This window comes from Exserohilum turcica (genome assembly GCF_000359705.1).
Source record: "Exserohilum turcica Et28A unplaced genomic scaffold SETTUscaffold_15, whole genome shotgun sequence".
NCBI classification, from domain to species: Eukaryota; Fungi; Ascomycota; class Dothideomycetes; order Pleosporales; family Pleosporaceae; genus Exserohilum; species Exserohilum turcicum.
Window position 1 is genome coordinate 280,412 of NW_007359970.1, and position 21,136 is coordinate 301,547.

The 21,136-nt window shown below is 54.2% G+C and overlaps 11 protein-coding genes across 11 annotated transcripts; 6 read left to right on the top strand and 5 right to left on the bottom strand.

Annotated features, from left to right (window-relative positions):
• Positions 1 to 166: 166 nt before the first annotated feature.
• On the bottom strand, positions 167 to 1,255 carry SETTUDRAFT_107644 (uncharacterized protein; the record flags this gene model as incomplete). Its single annotated transcript, XM_008025661.1, has 2 exons — positions 167 to 771; positions 823 to 1,255. 2 exons carry the CDS (start codon positions 1,253 to 1,255, stop codon positions 167 to 169), a joined length of 1,038 nt encoding a protein of 345 aa, XP_008023852.1.
• A 1,056-nt stretch (positions 1,256 to 2,311) lies between these two features.
• Positions 2,312 to 3,166, top strand: SETTUDRAFT_168335 (uncharacterized protein). Its single transcript, XM_008025662.1, has 2 exons — positions 2,312 to 2,841; positions 2,894 to 3,166. Exons 1-2 carry the CDS (start codon positions 2,374 to 2,376, stop codon positions 2,990 to 2,992), a joined length of 567 nt encoding a protein of 188 aa, XP_008023853.1. The 5' UTR covers positions 2,312 to 2,373; the 3' UTR covers positions 2,993 to 3,166.
• Positions 3,167 to 4,277: 1,111 nt separating this feature from the next.
• SETTUDRAFT_176520 (uncharacterized protein) lies at positions 4,278 to 6,780 on the top strand (the record flags this gene model as incomplete). Its single annotated transcript, XM_008025663.1, has 3 exons — positions 4,278 to 4,653; positions 4,733 to 4,941; positions 5,045 to 6,780. The coding sequence occupies exons 2-3, from the start codon at positions 4,740 to 4,742 to the stop codon at positions 6,778 to 6,780; spliced, it is 1,938 nt and encodes a 645-aa protein (XP_008023854.1). The 5' UTR covers positions 4,278 to 4,653; positions 4,733 to 4,739.
• A 309-nt stretch (positions 6,781 to 7,089) lies between these two features.
• On the bottom strand, positions 7,090 to 8,431 carry SETTUDRAFT_38482 (uncharacterized protein; the record flags this gene model as incomplete). The annotated part of the gene is made up of 2 exons (XM_008025554.1): positions 7,090 to 7,989; positions 8,075 to 8,431. 2 exons carry the CDS (start codon positions 8,429 to 8,431, stop codon positions 7,090 to 7,092), a joined length of 1,257 nt encoding a protein of 418 aa, XP_008023745.1.
• Positions 8,432 to 9,013: 582 nt separating this feature from the next.
• On the bottom strand, positions 9,014 to 10,331 carry SETTUDRAFT_107487 (uncharacterized protein; the record flags this gene model as incomplete). The annotated part of the gene is made up of 2 exons (XM_008025664.1): positions 9,014 to 10,204; positions 10,266 to 10,331. 2 exons carry the CDS (start codon positions 10,329 to 10,331, stop codon positions 9,014 to 9,016), a joined length of 1,257 nt encoding a protein of 418 aa, XP_008023855.1.
• Positions 10,332 to 10,870: 539 nt separating this feature from the next.
• Positions 10,871 to 11,450, top strand: SETTUDRAFT_168336 (uncharacterized protein). Its single transcript, XM_008025665.1, has one exon. It carries the CDS (start codon positions 10,957 to 10,959, stop codon positions 11,116 to 11,118), a length of 162 nt encoding a protein of 53 aa, XP_008023856.1. The 5' UTR covers positions 10,871 to 10,956; the 3' UTR covers positions 11,119 to 11,450.
• Positions 11,451 to 12,793: 1,343 nt separating this feature from the next.
• SETTUDRAFT_27243 (uncharacterized protein) lies at positions 12,794 to 13,072 on the top strand (the record flags this gene model as incomplete). Its single annotated transcript, XM_008025509.1, has 2 exons — positions 12,794 to 12,918; positions 12,973 to 13,072. The coding sequence occupies 2 exons, from the start codon at positions 12,794 to 12,796 to the stop codon at positions 13,070 to 13,072; spliced, it is 225 nt and encodes a 74-aa protein (XP_008023700.1).
• Positions 13,073 to 13,128: 56 nt separating this feature from the next.
• On the top strand, positions 13,129 to 13,885 carry SETTUDRAFT_46681 (uncharacterized protein; the record flags this gene model as incomplete). Its single annotated transcript, XM_008025579.1, has 1 exon — positions 13,129 to 13,885. Exon 1 carries the CDS (start codon positions 13,442 to 13,444, stop codon positions 13,883 to 13,885), a length of 444 nt encoding a protein of 147 aa, XP_008023770.1. The 5' UTR covers positions 13,129 to 13,441.
• A 905-nt stretch (positions 13,886 to 14,790) lies between these two features.
• On the bottom strand, positions 14,791 to 16,060 carry SETTUDRAFT_160321 (uncharacterized protein; the record flags this gene model as incomplete). Its single annotated transcript, XM_008025666.1, has 3 exons — positions 14,791 to 15,720; positions 15,804 to 15,969; positions 16,020 to 16,060. The coding sequence occupies 3 exons, from the start codon at positions 16,058 to 16,060 to the stop codon at positions 14,791 to 14,793; spliced, it is 1,137 nt and encodes a 378-aa protein (XP_008023857.1).
• A 478-nt stretch (positions 16,061 to 16,538) lies between these two features.
• SETTUDRAFT_46683 (uncharacterized protein) lies at positions 16,539 to 19,371 on the bottom strand (the record flags this gene model as incomplete). The annotated part of the gene is made up of 2 exons (XM_008025580.1): positions 16,539 to 17,402; positions 17,451 to 19,371. 2 exons carry the CDS (start codon positions 19,369 to 19,371, stop codon positions 16,675 to 16,677), a joined length of 2,649 nt encoding a protein of 882 aa, XP_008023771.1. The 3' UTR covers positions 16,539 to 16,674.
• A 1,038-nt stretch (positions 19,372 to 20,409) lies between these two features.
• Positions 20,410 to 21,134, top strand: SETTUDRAFT_71919 (uncharacterized protein; the record flags this gene model as incomplete). The annotated part of the gene is made up of 3 exons (XM_008025596.1): positions 20,410 to 20,551; positions 20,608 to 20,807; positions 20,856 to 21,134. Coding segments are annotated over 3 exons (621 nt in total), but the record flags the coding sequence as incomplete, so codon positions are not given.
• Between the last annotated feature and the right edge of the window lie 2 nt (positions 21,135 to 21,136).

Below are 21,136 nucleotides of genomic sequence, written 5' to 3' on the forward strand. Positions count from 1 at the left end.
CAAGCCGTCAGTGACCCTTTCTCCTAACCCATGATTTCTTTCTTCGAATCTTTCCCAAGGCTGTCGTTCCTTCTATGGAGTATCGCGAAGCACTGCAAGAAGTCAAGGAAGTCAATCCAGACGATAGGATGAAGTGTCGTGGGAATACTCTGTTACGAGCAAGACCCTAACGTCCCTTGTAAAAGACGGCATCGATAGCCTGACACTCGATTCCACTCCTTCCTGGATTCATCCGCTCGTAATCCTTTGCCGCCTTGAACTCAGCGTCGAAGTCGTTTGTGGCGACATATGAGCTAACAGCACTGTCCATGCTCTCCAGCAGGCTCTTTTTAGCTTCTTCGTAGGCATCTTCATCCAACGCGATCATCTGGGCCAAACTCATACCACGGCTCTCAACCCATTTCTCGATCGCCACATCGAGTTGGGCGGCTACAATTCCCACGACGCCAAATGTCATAAAAGGGTTACCGCGGGCCTTGGCTCGCTCTTTCAGGAGATCTCTGTTTGTTCCGAAAGGATAGGCAGCCTGGACTTTCACGCCATAGTATGTCTTGTAGTCGGTCCAATCCCAGAATGCATTATAGATTCCGTACTGAGCACCAGCCATATCGATAACCCACTTCTTCTTGGGCTTGGTAGAACTAACGAAGAGAACATTGTGAAAGTAATCCGGCCAGTTGTCATGGCGATCTCCGACGGGAGTGAAAGCGGTGACCATTCGACTAATAGTGCCAAGATCAACTGTGGCTTCTTCAAGTTTTACATCAAGTCCTGTCAAACCGTTGTCAGCGAGTTCCCGCCAGGTCATAGGCATTTACTTACCCTTGACCAATCCCAAAATGAGATTGTACATCCATGCCGTCGTCTCCTTGTATATCCAAGAGCAAAGCATGGTCTTCTTGGTCCGCTCGCTCTCGGTAAGATGACCAGGAAACTTTACGAAGAATTTTTCCTCGTCGCGCAGCAGTTCGTCCTGGAGTATGAGAACGCTATCACCCTCGACAACCCTGGTAATAGGTGTATCCCAAGTGTTCATGCGGAAGTCGTAGTAAGCTTGCTGGACAATTTCGGCGATTCTCTTCAGAGGCTTCTCCAAGTATAGGATCTGATGTTCCTTGCATTCTGTCTTGTGGTCGGGCCAGTCTTTCACCTGGCAGTCTTTGCTGCAGTAGTAGCGAGAGTAGGTAGTCGACTCACAGGCACCACATTTGGTGGAGGTTGGGTTCCCACAAAGGGCGCACGTTGGGTCAGTCATTGTAATACTGGTGTGAGATAGAGAAAGGCAAGCGAAATGTGTTGTAGGAGGTGTAAAGGCAAAAATGGCTGTGGTTGTGGTAAGAGAGCAGCTTTGCGGTCGAGTTGCTTCCTTTGTAGTTTGGTCTTTTGGAACAAACACGAAGGTGAAGGCGAGTGCGCAAGGCAAGCACGACGTTTGTCCCACGCAGCTGCTTGCATCTATTCACTTTCTAAAATAGCTCATCCATAACGAGCATTACTAGCGCAGCGTTATTTTCCAGGGAGTTGTAAGCTATCAATACAGGTGTTTTCGATATGTAACGACACTTACGCACCGCAATGGTCAACTAAAAACAGTCAGGAGACAAATGGCCCGGTGTATGCAATTGTTGATAAATATTACCTCACTATTAACTTCCTACCATGCAATTTCGCATGGATAGGTTACAAAAGAAAATAATTAATTCTTCTCTGAGTATTATACAAGATACACGAGGATCCCGTGTCGGACTTTGGGTGAGTCGGCATCATGTAAATGTACCTCCAATGCAACGGGAAAATCTGCGAAGAACTGAATGAAAAAAACTGACGCATCTGATGGCCGGAAACTTTGTTGCCGAGGCTTTGCGGGCAACAAAAGCAAGTTCACGGACCGTGGTTTAGCTCTGGGTAGTGAATTTATTGTTGGTACAGGCAAAGATGAGTAATGATCACGTGCATGTCTGAGCAATGCAAAGACCTGCTCTTGTCGCCACAACGCTCACAACAAGCATTGGACTCAGACATTGCTTGAGAAGAACCGAGTCTGAATTCGCTCAGCGCTAAGCAGTAAGCATTCGGCACTCTGGCGTATTCTGATTTCTGTGGTGTTGTCGCTATTCCGCTGGCGTTGCGAAGATCCCCTTTGGGACGGATCTCCACATGGGAAACCAGGAACGCGACCAGGATCTTGGCCCCGAGGTTTGCTAGTTCCTACGTCATCGTTCTCCGCAGGTCCAGCTACCCACAATACATAACGCGACTTCTCTCTTTCCCAGCCCTCTTCACTCACACTGCAATCCCAATTCCCGCTCTACAGCAACTACTCTCATCAGAAACTCCAGCCAATCCACCCCCTTCATTACAATCTTGCACACAATGGGTTGGTTCAGCTCCGACGAGAAGTCCGCGGCGGCGACGCACCCTGTCAATGTCGACGTCACAAAACAATATGGTTCTGCCGCCGAGCAAGACCGCTATGGTCAGCACTTTTCGTCGGATGCCATCAGGCGCGGTGTCGACGAGGGACTCGAGAAGCTCCGCAATGCCGCCATGGCTGCCGGCTCGGGTGCTGAACAAGATCGCTACGCTTCTCATCTCAGCATTGGCGATCGCGGGTACAGGGCCATTATGGAAGCTGCAAAGTATCAGGGCGACGGCGCCGAGCAAGACAGATACAATGCGCACTTTAGCCCTGCCCTGCACAGCGTTGACTCTGTCAAGGCAGTACAGGCGGCGGGAAGTGTCGTTGCCAATGGGGAGAAGAATGCCAGTTGGTTTGGACTGGGGTACGATGGCCAACAGCGGGCCAAACTCATGGCTGGTAGCGGCATGGGTGCTGAACAGGTAAGCTTTCCATGGCGGTTTGGTTGGCAACTGCATACTAACGTCATTGTAGGATCGCTTCGGCTCACATTTCGCCCTCACCAAGGACACCGTCGCCAACGCTGCGCAGAGAGTAAAAGACGGTGCACAGGATGTTCTTTCGAAGCGATAGGGGACAGGCCAGGACAGCATGACGAGATAATAATCAATTATTGGCGAACACGTTGGCAACCATGGTGGTCTGCGGCCTTACCATTGTACCATGTTAATGCAGAGTACCAACCGGAATATATTTCCAGAACCCATGTCCAGGGGGAAGAGCTCTTCATATCCAAATGAAATCGAGTATGTTGCATGTGCAAGACGCTTCATTCTTCGACGTGTGTGGTTGCTGACGCTCCTTTGTATCCTTGTCAAATCGATTTCTGACATTGTACTGTTGATCACTCGGCTGACCATTACCAGGAACACGCTCCACTTTCTCTTTCGCGACGAAGCCCCGTTGTTAGATACCGCTCTATTGACAGGCATCGTTTGCTTGCCCAAGAGGATGCTTACGTTATCTTCGCTTTACATGTCAGTTTTGACTTTCGAAAAGCCCTAGCTGCTCATTTACCGGCATCGCGGAGTCCCAACAATGGCGGCAATCAGGGAGTGCAGTATTGGACCCCAGCATACATTCAAGGATGCTATTCAGAAGTCAGACTTGGACGAATGCGCAGCTTGTGACACTGAGTTATGTAGGATAAGATGTTCGTGGTGAGAATGGACATGGATAACCATGGTTCCGGGAAGCTCAACTCAGGCCTGACATGGTTGGAACGCGACGTCACTCACGTGTGGCAAGGCCTTTCGGACGATACCTCGGCCGGGACGCATGTGGAGTATCGTTGTGCACCATCAACTCCCTCAGTGTTTACGGATTGCGTGTCGCTCGATTTCGACTTGCATAAAGTCTTGGCTTCCCCGCACATCCGAGGGACGCCGGTCCATGTTTACACCTATCGCCGGTCTGTACCAACAACGCAGTGTCTTCTCACGTGTGTCAGTCCTGACCGGCGTGCTCGGCATGCTTACGGAGTGTTCTTGAGATCGGTACCGAGCCCCAATCCTGCGTAACCTCTGGCTGGGCAATACCTGATGCTGCCTTGGCCCAAGCAAAGTCCATACTACATCTTCACACGCAGTCGTTGAAGTACAGTAGTACATTAATACTTTCCCTGACGTCACTTGAAGTTGTCCAGCAGTATTCCGGCTTATGCTTCTGCTGTAGGGATATTCATTCAAATGACCAGGGTTACACCCTCGATCATGAATAGCTCTCAGAAGCCGCCCCTTCCGGAGTGTAAGCATCGATCCCAAGGAAAAATTACGGCTGATAATAGCCAACCCCGCTCCTGCAAGGCATGAGTGGATTCAAAGAACCACAGTGGGCTGAGCTTCTACCAGGGTTATCCGGGAAACAGGGCGTGGCTGACGGCGAGGCTTCTGTCAGAAGACTGGTCTATGAATGCACTGTCTGCTTGGTCTTCTAAGACCCAGGAAGGGCACTCTATTGGGCCTTGGCTGTTGGGGCGGCAGATGTACCCAAGAAGCCAGGACGGATGAGATGATATAAAGAGCTACGTCTCTTAGTCGCCTCTCCCTTGCTGTCACTCTTGTGCTTTCCCTTGGCAAGAGCCTTTGGACTTCTCGCCCCCAAAGCTCATCTTAGAGTATATTCACTGTAGTTGTATACGGGAGTTCGGTGGTGAAGCTGCGGGCTCCACAACGCAGAGTACACTATAGAAACAACCAGTAAACGTGTCATACCTCGTAGCTTGAACACGAGTAGTAAGTATCACCTTGTGCGGCATCTATACTACATTCATTTCGATTGTTGTACATGACGCTCACACATGAGGTCGTCCAGATTCAAGATGCGTCATTCTACTCTCGGCCGGACATCGGCCTGGGCCCTGTTGACGCTCTCGCTACTCCAAACAAGTTCAGCGTGGCCCACGTTCAATCTATACAACTCCCAGTTCGCAAAGCGTCAATCACAGCCAGATGGTCCGCCTCAGGGCGGTGCACAATCCGACCCAGCTTTCAACGAAGAGTATGACTTTATCATTGCTGGAGGTAGGTTCCATTCGTCTCCGTCTTATTTTCCCTATTGATTACACTTGATGCCACCCGCATGATCTAGGATCATCTATTGAGGGTACGTGCTAACAACATACAGGAGGAACAGCTGGATTGGTCCTGGCAAATCGCCTGACGGAATCTGGAAACTTCACCGTGCTAGTTCTCGAAGCTGGGCCAAGCCCAGAGCAAGTACTGGCATACGAGTCACCAGGAGGCAACCAGTTCATCAAGGGCAGTATCATCGACTGGGGTCTCATCACAGAGCCTCAACAGCACTTGAACAACCGCACTCTGCAGTACCTTCGTGGAAGAGGTCTCGGAGGCTCCAGCACGACCAATGGTCTTTACTACGCTCGTGGCTCAGCCAGCGTGTATGACCATTGGGAGAAGCTTGGAAATGCAGGATGGGGCTGGAAAGACGTGTGGCCTCTGTTCCGAAAGAGCACAAAGATCAACTCACCCTCTTCGACCAAGGAGCTAGCAGCTTTCACTCAACAATACAAGACTTTCGAAGCTAGTGCTTATAGCGACGGTCCACTCCAACTGGGCTTCCAAGGATACGTTCCCCCTTCCACCAGCGGCTTCGTCGTAGCTTGCAGCGAAGCCGCAAACATCCCCATTGTCAACGACTTGAACCTGGGAGACGGCCATGGTGTCAAGCACGGAACCACGACGCTCGACAGCAGGCTTCGAAGGAGCTCTAGCTACAACAGCTTCTACGGACAGGCCCGCAACCGTGGCAACCTGAGAGTCCTGCACGACGCACCTGTTACTGGTATCATGCTGAGCAAGCCTTCGAATTCCAGCAGCAGTCGACCTCGCGCCATGGGCGTCAGCTACGTCCGCCACGCAACCGGTCTCGTCAACATGGCTCGCGCCAAAAAAGAAGTCATTGTCAGCATGGGGGCCTTCCACTCGCCTCAACTCCTCATGCTCTCTGGCATCGGTCCCAAGGCACAGCTCGAAAAAGTCGGCGTCACCCCCGTCGTCGTCAACGAAAACGTAGGCCAACACCTCAACGACCACTCGGTCTTTTCCATCATGGCGCGCGCCGTCGACTCGGCCTCCACAACCGACATGTCGCGGACGCCCGCGAACCTGCGCAAAGCCCAGGACGAATACTACAGCAACCTGACGGGCCCGTACACAGCCCCCTCTGGCGTGACCAACGGGTTCCAGAAGTTCAGCGAGCAGGAACTGCGCGACATTGGCGCGCAAGCCGTTATTGACGCGGGCCTCGCCAACCAAACCCACGTCGAGTATCTGTTTGAAAGCGTGTGGTACCCGTGGATCCCGACGCCGTACTGGACGCCGCTGGCCAACGAGTCGTACATTTCCGTCACGGCATCCAGCATGGTGCAGCTGTCGCGCGGCACCGTGACGCTGCGCAGCGCATCCATGACGGACGAGCCGCTCATCAACAGCAACTACTACGCAGATCCCACCGACGCCGCCGTCGGCATCGCGTCCTTCAAGTACCTGCGCAAGATCCTGCGCCACCCAGCCCTCGCCCAGTATACCATTGGGCCTAATGCCGGCGAAGTAAGCCCTGGCTCTGCCGTTGCGGATAACGACGACAAGGCCATCTTGGACTACATCAAAGCGAATACCATGCCCAATTGGCATGCCACTGGTACCAACCGCATGTTGCCGGAGAAAGATGGCGGTGTCGTGGACAACACGCTTAAGGTCTATGGCGTCGATGGTTTGAGGGTCGTGGACTGCAGTATTGTGCCTGTGCTGCCCGATGCTAATATCCTGGCGAGTATCTACATGGTGGCTGAGAAGGGGGCTGAGATGATTCGTAAGGAGTGGGGCGATTCGGGTATCTAGATGCATTATGCAGTACGTACGGATATGAGTAATATGGTACTTGGGTATTCTTGATTTCTATCCGTCTTGCTCGTGATGTGATATGCTACTTGGTGGATCCATTAAGAATCTTGCTCATTGCTCCAATCTCATTGCAGTAGTCCAACGCTGCAGGCCATGTCGCGGTATAATGCATGGTAGCGATGACCTGTTGGCTTGGCATACTCCCCATCACAACCAAATTCCTGGTAGTCCTCAGATGCAATTCATCGTCCGTAGAGTTCCAACTCCCAATCTCAGGAGTGTCGGACTTCGCCCGCGGGAAAGCTTTTAGTGACCCGAAGACCACTGGATGACGTTCTGTAGCTCTCTTAAGATCAGGGGGTCACCAGGTACCAATTCCAACGCGTCATGGAGGAGTTCGAGAGCCCTATCTGCCTCGTTCTTCTCTCCCCAAAGTCTGGTGCATACGGCTTTGCGATACAAAAGCTTTGCTCGCAGCACGTCGGGGCACTCCCACGTAAACCCCTTCTGCCAGTAATCAGGAGCTGAGCATGTCGCCGATACTATGATTCCTTGCTCTGCTTTTATTTTCAGTGACTCGAGGTCGATTTCAATTTCCAGGGTAATTGGTGAGAAACTGTTCATCGCCCTGATGGTGGACAGGGCCAGGTTGATGCCAAGTCTGAACTGCAGGTCAGCAATTTCATTAAGAAATTGCTCGCCACCCATCAGTAGCATCTGGCTCCATAGTGGGCCTCTGCGAAGGCTTTCGATTTCCATTGCGGTTGACACCCAAAATTCAGTGGCCATGGGGAAGTCGTTCTGATGATACATTTCCATTCCTTGGTCTTTCTTGGCGGTTAAAGCTTTCAGAATCTCAGTGGGATTCTTCCAATCTTCCGCAACCATCTCCTTCTTGACAGCGGCTGCCAGTTCTTTCGATACAGAACCACGTACTTCAACGATCTTGTGGTTTCTGAGGGTGCGCAAAGGGTTCAGTAGTACCTTCTGTGTGGTATCCGAGAAGAAGTCTGTCAAGTCGTCTTTGTATCTGACGCTCGGCTGTGCGCACACAGGCCCTACATCGATTTCGAGTTTTCCACCGCTCTTATACGCTGGTAACGCTTGTAGAGCAAATGAAATGCTCTTGCAGAATATTCCGAGGTCACAGGCCAGCATCATTGCGCTCATTGGTGGTAAATCATTGAAAAGGCCAGAACACGCAGGCTTGGAGAGAGAGAAAGTAATATCCAGTACGTACCTACGGATGGCGATGCTCAGTAGCCGTCTATAAAGGTTGGATGAAACTTACCAACCCTTTAAAATGCTCTAGGGAGCGTTGGACAGTAACGACAGGCACTCGATGGATCCGCAACATTGTTATAATAGGTAAGCCGCGAAGGCAGCTGACTCGAACGAATCGGTTGGTCTTGACCATGAAGTCGTAGGCCTCACGGTGGATCTTACTGTTGGTACAAAGTATGGCGGTGTCGACAGAGTGGGTAACGAAGGTGAAGTTGCGGGTAGGGCACGCTAGCAAGTAGTCACCCGGATCATACTCTTCAGGCGCTTCATCGAACGCGCAGAGAAGAAAACCATAAACTTTGTTGCGGATCTCTCCAGGCAAATCCATGAAGCGGAAAGGTTGAGCATCGTTGGTCAAAGCCATAGTGCTGGTGCTGTTGGAATTATGACTGTTGGACGCAAGTTGGGTAACGAGGAGAAAGTTGATAGAATAGAGTTGAGAGCAGACGACCGGGGACGTGTTGCTGATATATGAGCCAGCCAAAAGAGAAAGCATGGATTAGTGGCCTTGGCATTCACCGCAAGGGCCCAGGTGGGGCAGTGACAGGCGCGAGATGAAGGTAAAGGCACTGAGCAAACGACCGAACAGGCAACCACGACTACTATGCATGTCATGACCAAACTATCAGGGGCTCTTTTTCGCACATTATAATTATTTGTTGTATAGAGGCTTTGCAAGAAAAGATAAGAGCACATTAGCTCTAAAAGATTTGTTGCTATACACCAAGACGTTAGAATACAGGTGTTCAGATTCAGGTCAGGTACACTAAAATTCTCTCACCTAACAATGTTACAGTCCGCGAATGTTTGTGAAGTGCAATCAAACGACCCAATTCATGCCAAATACATTCAAGAAGTCATTGTCATCTACATACTATCCAAGTGATAGAGAAAGAACAACCCAAGTCAACATCCCAACATCACCTAAGATGGTCCTGCAGTTGCATCAAGACTGCCTCATCCACTCAAGGATATTCTCCTTCTCCCCCAGAATCGCCGCATCTCCAGGCTGCATATCCAATGCCCCATTGATGAACATCAGTGCGCGATCTTGCGACCCCGGTTCCCTTTGCAGCCTCAAAAACGTCGCGTAGCGGAACCTCAGTTTCGCCATATGCTGCCGAGAAGGCGTATATTTATATCCTTTCATCCAGTAGTCTTTCTTGAGCGATTTGATGGCACACATGAGAGAATCTTCCGCCAAGGACTCGGCCACGAAGGTGTTTTCCGCCCATTTGGTAATGTGCACATGGGCAATGTTGAGCCGCATGAGGAAGTATACTGGTGCGAGCTGTGAAACGAAATCTTCTTTCCCTTGGCTAACCAGCTTGAGCCAGGAGTTCGTTTCAAGCAGCTCGTCAATTTCCACAGCGGTATCAGCCCATTTCAAACATGCGTCATCGGCCTTGCGCTCGCGGTAAAGACGAGATCCTTCTTCTTTTGCAGCCGTAAACTCTGCCAGCACTGCTGAGGGATCAGAGTATTTCTCTTTTGCAATTTGCTGATGAAGAGCAGTCGCAGTGGAGCTATCGACGTGGCCCTTGACCTCAACCGCCCTGCGTCCGTAGAGATGAGTCTTGAGGGGTGCGAATAGTGTTTCCTGCATCTTCTGCGAGAAGAAATCGTCAAAAGAAGGCATCAGCTTGTTGCCTCGCGCAGCATCTACAACAGGCGCCATCGTAATGGAGATCTTGAGAGACTCGCTGAAGCCTGGGCTATGTGCATCTCCATCGTTTACACCTAGACAAAACTTGCCTAGTTCGCGATGCAGAATCATGGCCGATACGGGGTTATACCAGCTTTCGTTCCTCGACTTTGCCCTACTAGGATTTTTGAAGCCAAGATGCACATGTAGCGCATAGCCTTTGAAGCGCTCGACCACATCTTTCTTATCAGTGACCATTGGGAGCATTTGTCCGCAAAGAGCCGGTTTCACCGGAAGGCCTTTTTCGGACGTGATTTTGACAAAGCGATTGGTCTTCACCATGACATCGTAGGCCTCGTGATATATTCCCTTGGATGTACGCAGAATGGACGTCTCGATGGCATGTTCGGCGCGGACCGGGACAAGCAGATCTCCTGTGAAAGAGATCTCGGTCGGTGGCGGGGCAAAACTGCATAGGAGGATACGGTACACCTTATTGCGTATCTAGCACAAATTGGTACGTCATCAGCATATGATACCTGTGTAACAACACGCGGAGTCGTATTTCGGCCGGCAGATCACCGAAGCGGAATGGCTTGGACGGAGTGCTCGCAGTCATTGTGTTCAGATGCTATCAATCAAGATGTAGATAGTTACGGCTAATTGGGAAGCAGGATGAGATGCTGAACTGAAGCTCTTGTGCAATTCTGATCACCGTCTCGTGCTGATAACTGTAGATGGCGTGGTGAGATGTGGAGACGAACGCGGGGCGGGATAGGGAGCTAATTTAGCGTTTCATCTCAAACGCGAAAGCATGTGACCTGGCGTATCCGTGCATCCATCCTATGCTCACTCACTGCCGAACACTCCGGAAAGAATAGACACGGCGGGCCGGTGAAGCGAGCGAGGGGATAGCTGTGTTAGTAATGAGTCGAATCTGATCTGCTAACGAAGTACATGATCAGATGGCATTCTTCCTCCTTCAAGCTACCGTTCTTGAACCCGGCTCTTACACGGCATTTTCACAAGGTGAACTAACTTCTAAAGCGAACACCATCTCTGCATCTCCTTGATGAATGCAAATTCCCACATCAGGACCAAAGTAGACACTCTCATGTGTGCTCCACACAGCGTAGTCTTCGCCCCGTAGTAGCACTAGTTACTCATACCCTGGCGCTAATCTTGCCTAACAGATTCCCGGTACTCAACCAGCGTCTGATGCACTCACTCCAGCCCCCTCAACCATGATCGCTACCAGTATCTTTTCGCCCATGCACTGCAAAGCCGCGAAACACCATACCACTGCGCACAGCGCACAGCGCACAGCGCACAGGGCCGTGCCGTGCCCTGCCCTATCCACCGCCGAAATCCCCGTTGAAGCCACCATCCAGTTCCAACACACATGACGCGCACCACCCACACCTTCCCAACTACCCCCCTCCCCCTTGCCACCGTACCCTTCAAACCACCTACCCAAGAACAACAACCACAAACCATCCAAGTCCCAATACAATCCAATCCATCAACCAAAGAACAAGGTATCCAATCAATCAGTCACTCAGTTCGACCAACAAGACGCAAAAACAGCCTCTTGCTGAGCACGCATGAACCACTGAATTCTTCGCTGTGAACATTTGTATCGTGACATAACTACATAGCCCTGGCTTGCGCCTCATAACTAGGTATACAGGGAAGATAGGTAGAGCAAAGGGGTAGCTAAAAGTTGACGATTGGGGGGAGGAAGGGAGGAAGGGAGGAAGGGAGGAAGGGAGGAAGGGAGGAAGGGAGGAGGAGGAGGGTGATTTTGTTGGGTGAAGGGAAATGCTACTTAGTCATGTTTGCATGTGGCTGTGCTTGTTGTTGTTTTCCTGTGAAGAGCGAATGGAAGAGCAAAAAAAAAGGTACTGTGGAATGTATATGGCAATGAGGACCCAAAGGAAAAAAAAAGCAGTGTATGAATTGGTACATTCGTGTTCATAAAATCAAGAGCTAAACATAACACTTAAAAGTCTGATCTCTTCATGCCCTGGAATCGTTGGCCTGGACATGGCACATGACATCCCATCCCTCAACATAACGATATCATGACAACATCGTACAGTTGCACAGATCAAAACTCACACATATTGCGTCCCAAGCATCTAGTTCATCTCCCACTCCAACTAAGGAGTGGTCGACTATCCAGGCGGCACCACGAGGAGGCGCAAGGGTCCGACTTCTACCGCCCGCCCACCTCTTGCGATCACCAGCATTAAACGCCGCGACCCGTTTCTCCAGACAGACTTTAAATCAGCAGCTGCCCCGCTACCATGGCCACAAAGTAGCCAGGTCGACGAATCGACCATTGGGATGTAAAACCCCAAAAGGGCAAAATCCCAGACGAACCCGTGAGGGTCACACAAAAAAGCTCCTTGGAGCATAGGTTTCTCAAAGACCCCGTGGGGACACAAAAAGCTCCTTGGAGCCAGATTTCTCAATGCGCCTAAAAAGGCAACACCAAAATACCCCGGAGGGTTAACACAAAAGAGTACCCCGGAGGGCGACACCAAATAATCACATCAAGAACAGATTCTGCTTTGTATAATCCTCTAGCTCGCCGGGACGAGGTAGACGTTACAAGGTAGATTCCCTCTTGGTTGATTGTTTGCCTGCATTGCAGCCAAGGACCATGCGGTCTGTCAGAGACCCAGTAACCCGCTCGAAAGCAGATAGTGGGCTCCATATCTGTAGGCCTCTTCCGCGCACGAATCCCTGAAAAGAGATCCACAGGCGGCGGGGATACGCGAAACGTTCCCTGCAGGACAAAAAAGTCGACATAGTTGCGTACGTCGACCCGACGGCGCACACGGACGGGACCGGTGTGGCGGAGGCGGACCTGAACAAGCGGACTTATCCGGAACGTAGGCGGACCTGAATGAACGGGCGAGCCCGGAGGAAGCAGGCGTACCTGAAGAAGCGGGCGTACCCGAAAGTGTGGCACCAAGGCACAAAGGTTGAATGGGGGGGGGAGGAGGTGGGGTCTGCACAATAGCCAAGACATCGGGGGTATGTGCGTCCAAGGGTGCCTGTAAGCAAAGTGCCATGGACCATGAGGTCTACCAGAGACTTCTCGCGAAGCTCCATATCGCAGGCATCTTCCACACTCATCTTCCTGATAAGGATGATACTGGTGGCGGGGGAAAGGCGAACCATCCCCTGGCAGACAGGTTCCTCACGCGAACCATCGTGGGGTGAGAAAAGGATACTCTACCTGGCACCAGTAAGGGCGAGCGAGTGCATGAGATCAAGCCTCGCGCCGGAACGGAAAACAAGGAGCAAACCAGTCTCAAACCCCTGAACATTGGACTGCAGCTGTGGTGAGCTGGGAGCGGGCCGTATCTCCAAACCACCAGCACGAAAGTGCGGGGTTTTACTGCGTCGAAATGGACCAAGGCCTTCGCAAATTCCCCTCGAATCTCTCGAAGACACCACCGCGTTGTTTGGCCTGGGTGTCCCACAGGTCAAATTAGTCGGCGGTTCTAGGTTGGGCGTGTCTTTCGCGGACTGCCCAAGCCTGGAGAAGTGAGCGAGTATGGCCAAAGAATGCCATGGACCTAACGGTCTGTCAAAACCTGCTCACACAGGCTAGATATCGCAGGCATCTTCCACGCGCATTGTCTGAAAAAACAACACTGGTGGCAGGAGAGGACTCCCTTTGACCGATAGGCTCGTCCTCTAATCATCTCGCGCATGGGCGCAAGACCATCAGACCCACTACATCAGTTGATATTGGGTGCCTCGATACGAATGCTTCATGGTGGCCACCTTCGGAGCATTTGCCGACCAGAAACCGAACACCCGGAGAAAGACCGCCCGGTTGCATCCGACGCCTTCCACTTTGCTCGGGGAAAAGCAGACTCGACTGTGCCAGACGATTCTTGTTGCACGCTGAACGGAACGCCAAGGACCGAAGGGCCTGCCAGAGTCAACACATTGAGAGGAGACATGAAACTCATATCCTTTGGCTTCTTCCACGGTGCGCTAGGCGGAGTGAAAACAGCCAAGACTTCCTACATGTGGTTTTACCGCCACAAGGGAGAAAGCATCCTCTCACGTCAACAAACCAAGGACCCTGCGGTCTGTCAGAGCATAACGCTCCATATCTGCTGGTATCGTCCACACGCTCCGACCTGAAAAGGTGGCAACTGGTGGCGGGGCTGCGAAAATCGCTCCCTGGCGTGGAGTAGCTTCTCGCTTGTTCGCAGTCCGCACGCGCCACATATAGTGACGGCATGTTGAAGGGAAGGCTGAAAGGGGCTCATCGCGGGGTATTCGATCGAGGCGTCGGTTGCTGAATGTGATTGGCGGAAGGCCCGAAGGATTTGATTGCAAACCATGGAAAGTCCAAGTTTCGCTCCGAGACACCCAGAAGTCTAGCCCACAGGTATCGTGTTGGGTGCAGGTAGGGATAGGAAAGGATTGTTGCGAGAACAAAAGAAGAATGTTGGCATGGTGGGGGTGAGGTGAGGAGTTGGGGGAGGCAAGGTGAGGTGGCCAGAAAATCTTCGCTGTGAGAAGGAAAGCGTCTTGCTAGATGGTCACATGTCGAGGAGAGGTGGGCTGTAGGCTAGCGCCGGTGGTAGTCCATGGCACGAGTGCTAGACGCCAGTAAACAGCACCACGAGTTAAATCATAATAGGAAAATGGGGAATACCAAGCTGCTGTATGGAGACTGGAAAGCCAACCATGGTACCGTTCCACATCCGGCATTGAACGGCCAGCGCCAGGACAGAACGACTGTCCCAGACCGAAGACGAACATTGGGGCTAAAACTGAGCTGTGAGCATAGCGACCCTGATGCTTCTCGTAAACAGAGGAGCGCGGGTCAGACGGAAAGCGTACAGAGCCAAAGCTACAGGGTCGCAAAGCTAGGCGAGTTCGTCCTTGTAAGTCGCAGCCGGATTGTGGAGTGGAACATGACTGTCTCGGCCTGTCGTCTCGTATCGAATTTACCTAGAGGGCCGACCGGACAAAGTTATTCGAAAGACCCCAGCAAACCTTGGTAACGCATGTCCGGCCGTGGGTTCGCTAGTCGACGTCTAATCGCTATCTCCTAGGAGCTCCGCGAGCTCTGCTTCTTCTTCCGCTGTCATCAGGCTCTCTTGTTGTTCGGGCTCCTTTTCTTTATCCTTTCCGAGGCGCTCGCTCTCGGCTTCTTCCACAGCTTTGGCGAGCTCTTGAGGTTTGAGGCTCCACTGCCTCACTGTCGCGTCAATGCTTACACTGATTAAGCGCTGTCCCATCAAGAGAAGTCCCGTGACCTCTTCAAAATGCCCAGTGAAAACATGATGCAACTTTCCGCTGGCTCTCTCCCACACGCGGACCTCTTCGTCTCTGCATGCTGTGATTACCCACCCGCCGTTTTCGTCAATAACGACGTCACGAACAAAGTCGGGGTGTTCGAACTTGGAATCTTCTTCCCACTCTCGGCCTCTGGATAGACACTTTGCTGTCTTGTCCGCTGATGCCGTCCACAAATCGCCATCAGAGTCGAAGTGCAGAGCGTCAATACTGGTCTCGTGTGCAATGATTGGTGACGGGTGGACTTCGGAAGCCGCGGAATACCCAATCTGCCAGCGCCTGATCTCACGATCGCTTCCAGCACTAAAGACGGTGGCTGTGTCTTTCCCAGGCTCATAGTCAGCCGGGTCTAGTGCGAGCGCTAGGATGCCTCGTGTATGGCCCTTGAGCGTGTGCAGCTTTGTCCCCACAGCAGCATCCCATACTATGATGCTCGCGTCTTGGGAGCCGGAGACCAGGATTTCCTTGCCGTTCAGGGTGAAGCATATGATGGCCTTGACGAAATCACCGTGACCCTGAAAGCGGGTGGAGGCCTTTCGAGAGGAGAGTGGCCATGACCAGATGGACTTGTCCCAGCAGCCCGCAAAGAGCGTGCCGGATTTTGTCGAAACGGCGACAGAGGTCAGGGGCGCGGCGGGGCCGGAAAAGGTCGCAGCGACTTTACTCGTCTGCAGGGAGCGGGGTTAGCTAGTGATTGGTGACACACCGTCCAGCTGTGGGGCTGGAACTGAGGAGCATGTGTCTGACCGACTTCAATATTGATGTGCTTTACGCTGCCTGCAGCTTCCGCGACGTAGATGTGGCTCTCATCCCGAGGGTCGGCGGCGACTGCGAGAATCTTGGAGGGGAGCTTGGTGGGATTGCCCTTGGAGTTGGTCGACTTGGCAGCCTTGCGAGCCGTCTCCTCGAGTGACGAGCTGCAGCCTATCAGCCAAGGTCAAAGAGGCATAAGAGAAGTTGCTCGTACGTGGTCTGGAAGTAATGACCTGGGTCATTGGAGCGCGACATGATATAGGGAGAGGAAAGGGGGGAGGAGCGGTGACGCCTGAGACACGGGCGGGTCGAAATGGGCATGTGAGCAGTGGGGCCCGCAGCTATGACTCCACGACTGACCAATCAAGGCGGAAAAGACCTTGGCGGCAACTGTGGCACGGCACCAGCACCAGCTAGCACGGGCACGGCACAGGGGGCCAGCAGCATAACTGTTTCCAAGAGACATGGGCCCATCTTCCTTGCCAAGGGGGTAATAGCAGTATCAGCAGAAACGTAGTATTAAATGTTTCCTGATGTACTGAATCAAGATAACCCAAGCGCCGCAGATCATTATACAAAGGAAATATCGTAAGTCATGTGTCCGAGCAGTGAAGCCCCATCTGTAATAGGTGTAGGTGTACGGTCATGCCGTCGTAAAGTCGTAAATGCGTCGTAAGAGTGAGGCGGTTTTCTCCGTAACACGCCCGTCATAACACTCAGGAGGGGGGGGGGGATATCTCAAAAAAAGACATTCCATCGCACGTCATTATTCAGTGTGGAACATGGTTCCACCAACATGTGCCCGTAGACTGAATCTGCGATGCAATCATAAAGTCGTAAAATGCGGATGCACTTCATGTACAGGGTCGTTAGAATGAGGGACTACCAGCAGACGCGCTGGCGGCGAAGTCGCGGATTGCCCATCGCCATCCGCCTCGTTGTTCGCCATTGTCACGAAGGCCGCCGACCCAACCTTCGACTCGGCGGCGCCAGATGGCTTCTTCGTCGCGCTGGCGGCGCACAAAACTGGGGCCGACGTCGAATTCTTCGCCGACAAAGGCTGTGTCTTCGGGGTTTGGTGTGCCGGTGCCGCTCAAGCCATTGCCGCCGGCGACACTCTCATTGTCCTTGAGGTCCTCGAGGCCGGCAAATGGATCCTCGTCTTCGTCAAGCTCAGACGGCGAGCGAGCGTCGTTGATTGGCCGAGGTGCCTTGAGCCAGGTCATCTTGACAGGATCAAACACCATGCGGCCTTCATACTGCACGCTGCGGGGCACCGAGATTTGCGAGATCAGAGCAGGGCGAGGCGGAGATGGTGCTGGTGCTGGTGCTGGTGGCTGGGCCAACTTTGCCACCCGTGCCGAGAAGCTCCTGTGTGCTTGCGTCGCATGGATGGACGAGAGAGCTATGTGCGAGCTTGACACGGAGCGGTCGTGCGTGCGGCCTGTCGGGTTGGCTGCTGGTGCAAACGTGGGCGTGCTAGCTGTCGTCAAGGCAAGAGTAGTGGTAGAAGTATTAGGGTGGGAAAAGGAAATGAGCGCCTCCTCGTTGCCTTCCCAGCGCTGCAGAGTAGGGTTGTAAGTCATGCCTTTCTCGTCTGCATAGAGGTTAGTGGGAGCTGGGTACCAATGGAAGAGCGCCGTACTGTGGGTGTGAGGCTGCGTCATCTGGCGGATCAACTGCGGTTTCTGTCCTGTCCCTTTTTTCTTGTGAGCATTTGGGCTCGAGTTGGGACTGCGAGCAGCAACTTGAGCAGCCCAGCTCACGGGTCTTTGGGTAACGGAGCCATCCGCTCGTGACTTCGTACCTGCTAGCCGTTGCTCTCGTGCATTCCTACTCGCAGCGGTGTCTCGAGCAAATCGAGGTGTCTGGTCCATCTTGGACGGGCTCCGCGGCGTTTGGGGCTGAGGCGTTGCCATGCGGTCGGGCATAGGCAGGCGCCCATTACTAGGTTGCTGGCGTAGAGATTTGTTACTGGAGACATTGCGTGGGACCTTTTCGAACTGCTTCTCCTTGGCGGCCGAGGTAGGCAGATCGTCAAACATGTCGAGCTCATGGCCATCTCCAAAGTTCCGCTTGCGCTGGGGCTGGGTTAGCTTCTTTGGAGGTGGGTGGCGTGCAAGGGCAGAGGGTGCTAGATCGCGTCTCACCCCTGCGCGACTTGGTGTCTCGGTCTGGTGGCCAGACATGCGAGAGTAAGAGCGCAAGGAAGGCGAGATGGGTCGGCGGGGGTCTGAGTCGCGACGCAGATGAGTTTGCGAAGTGCTCTTGGCCATGACGTGGTGCGACTGCGACGACGGGCCGCCAGCGGGGATAAAGGGCATACGTGGTGGCGGGTTCGAGGTGGGATTGCGAAGAGCAGGCGCAGATCGCTTTGCGCGGAGGAGCTGTGCACTGGTAGTAGTAGGCATGGTTCTTGTTGATTTGTTTGTGGCTGAGGCGCCGGTCTCGTAAACAGGAGTTAGCCGGGTGCGGCTGGCAATGGAGGGTAATGGTCTAGGAATTCGTGACGTCGTAGGTCGATCAGTAAAAGTGAGCGTGGCTGAAGGACGGGCAGCATGGTGTGTATTCGTCTTGGTTGCGCGTTTCTTGACGACAATGTTCTTGTTCAGAGTAAGCTTCTGGCTGTCGAGGATGTCGACTCCGCCAAAATCGAAGCCAGCCTCGAAATCGTCCTCGTCGTCGGCAACACGCTTCGGGTGCGGCGATGGGGCCTTGGGGCTGCCCGATGGCGAAAAGGGAGGGGCTGCGGCGGTGGGGGATAACGGCGGCTCGCCTGCGGGAAACGACGTGGGCGGTGCTGGGGCAGACGTGGGCTGTTGGTTGAGCTGAAGTGGTGGGAGCAGCGATGGTCCAGGCGCCGAGGGTGCATGCTGGTTTGGCTGTTGCTGCTGATGCTCGCCCTTTTTCAGCTTCTCGAGACGTGCGCTAAAGTCCATGGGCTCGGCGGGCAGGACGAGGCCGCCCAGGTCGTCTTCTTCGCTCTCCATGGTCATGCAGCTACCCAGGCTAGGGCTCATGGCCGACACGGAGGAGCTACGGCCACCACGGGTAGCCTGGCGCGTGCCTGCAAAGCGGATGCCCAACGATCCCTCGCCCCAGTCGATGTCGTTGTCTTGCTCGTCGGCGGGCGTGCGTGGCACGGGCGGCTTCAGCTTCAGGCCCTCGGACGCGTTGGCGGGCAGCTCGAGGTCGTTGCCCCAGTCGTCGTCGACGTCCATTTTCTTGGTCGATTTCCTCTTTCCCAGACGCTTGATGGAGCCGCCCAGCAGGGCCGACGAGGGCACATTGGCGGGTATGGGGATGCCGGCCTGCTTTGCGGCCGACGTGATGGCCGACGTGTTTGTGGCCTGGTCGTCGGGCGTGATGAGGAACTGCCAGTCGTCCTGGGACTCGGACTCGGAGCGCACGCTCATGCGCGACGAGAGCGAGTGCACCGTCGAGTTCTTGAACAGCAGGCCGTCGGAGCGGTCGTCGAAGTCGCCGTCGTCCCACGACTCCATCCTGGAGCTGTTGGACGAGATGGAGGCAATGCGCGCCGCGAAGGAGCGGTTGTTGGCCGCCATGCTCTGGGGGCAGGGCGCGAAAACCGCAGAGTTGCGTAGTGTCGTGATGGTGTGCAGGATCTTCGGGAGCAAAGCAGGAGGTTGGGGGTGGGCCGCAAAGGTGGTCTGTCAGGTTCCTGCAGGACAAGCGAGGCGGTGGACAGCGAAGGAAGGCGCGCCCGGTGGCCCGCACGCTAAGCACGCGTGTGTGTGTGGTGTCGAGGCTGCTAGGACGGCTACGTGGATGGTGTGCTGGGAGGGGGGGGGTTGTTGTGAGGGGGGGGACAGCAGCCCTGCCGCGACGCCGCGGGCGAGGAAGAATTACGAGACGACGACAAAGGGAAGAACAGCAAGACGGGGGCGACGTGGAAGAAAAGAGCACGGGTGCGCCAAAAAGTCCCTGAGCGAGCGATGGTCTCCACAGTGGCCGCGGGCGAGGGCACGGTGCCTATAGATATGTACCGAGCACAGCACCGCACCGCACCGCACGCTGGGGGCAGAATTGCTGGTGCTGCTGGTGCTGCTGGTGCTATTGCTACTGTATTGCTATTGCTACTGTATTGCTATTGCTACTGTATTGCTATTGCGATGGGGGAGGGGGGGAGCCAGGCCAGGGACGGCGGCTGCGTGGCTTGCTTCGTGTGCAGGACTGATGCCTGGCCAACGGGCTGCCGCTAAACCCTAAACAAACAGCGACGGCGGAGGCTGCCTGCGCCGTGGGCCTCGCTCGCGTGCCACATAAACTTCGCCAGGCCTGCCCGTCTCAGACACCACCCGCCACTGTTTCACGCCGCCCCCATACACAGGTGAAGACTGACCAGGCCCGCGTCAAAACACTCGGTGCGCGTGCCTGTGCCTGTGCCTGAGCGACCCGCGACACGACCCCGATCGGCTCGCCGCTCGTGAGACACATCGCCCAGGGCCCGCCCGGAGCACCGCCTGCGCCGTGTGCATGCCCTCGACGCTGCCCAACCGGCTGACCTCCCGCCGCACCGCGTGGCAGCTGGTGCAAATCATCGCCCAGTCCCCGTCGGTGCCCGTCGCAGTCGCAGGCCCGCTATGCCCGCCCGCTACATCGTGCCCGTCGACCCTGCCCATGGCCGCGGGGAAACAGTCGTCATCGAGGTGCAGCAGGAGGGCAGCCATGCCCTGGACGTCCGCCTCGTGGGCTGCGAGAGCGAACGCCCATATGTCACGTCGAGTAAGCCCCTGCGCGTGCAACCACGCCATTGCCCTCATTTGCTCACCCGGTCCCAGTTCGCCACCGCAATATCGCGGCCCTCAGGCATAAGTTCAAGGGCTCCGACGACGAGTGGGCGGCCATCTTGTCTCATTTCCTGCTGCAGCAACCGCCAGAGGGCGCCCAGGCCGCCCTCTTGCGCGGCGTCCGCATGCTCTACACGCTGAAAAACGGCCGACTGGGGCTATTGTTCCGCCAGGACATTCACGCCATAAAGGTGCGTACGTATCCCCCGCGCCTGGCTTGGCTGCGCTGATGCATATAGATGACCTTGGGCGAGATTGTGCTGCCGCAGAATGATGAATTTGAGTTTAACCCGTTCGAATGGGCACAGGCCTCGGCCATTGCCCACGCCCACACACTGCAGCAAATGGCCGACCTCAAGGCCCGAGTAAGCAGCGAGCAAGAGGCAACTGCAAAGCTAAATGCACAGCTCGACGACCTGGTCCAGACCAAGCGCGAGGCGGAGACGGCCATGCTGCGGCAGTTTATGCTGCTGTTGAACGAGAAGAAGAGAAAGATGCGCGACCAGAGTCGCCTGCTGGT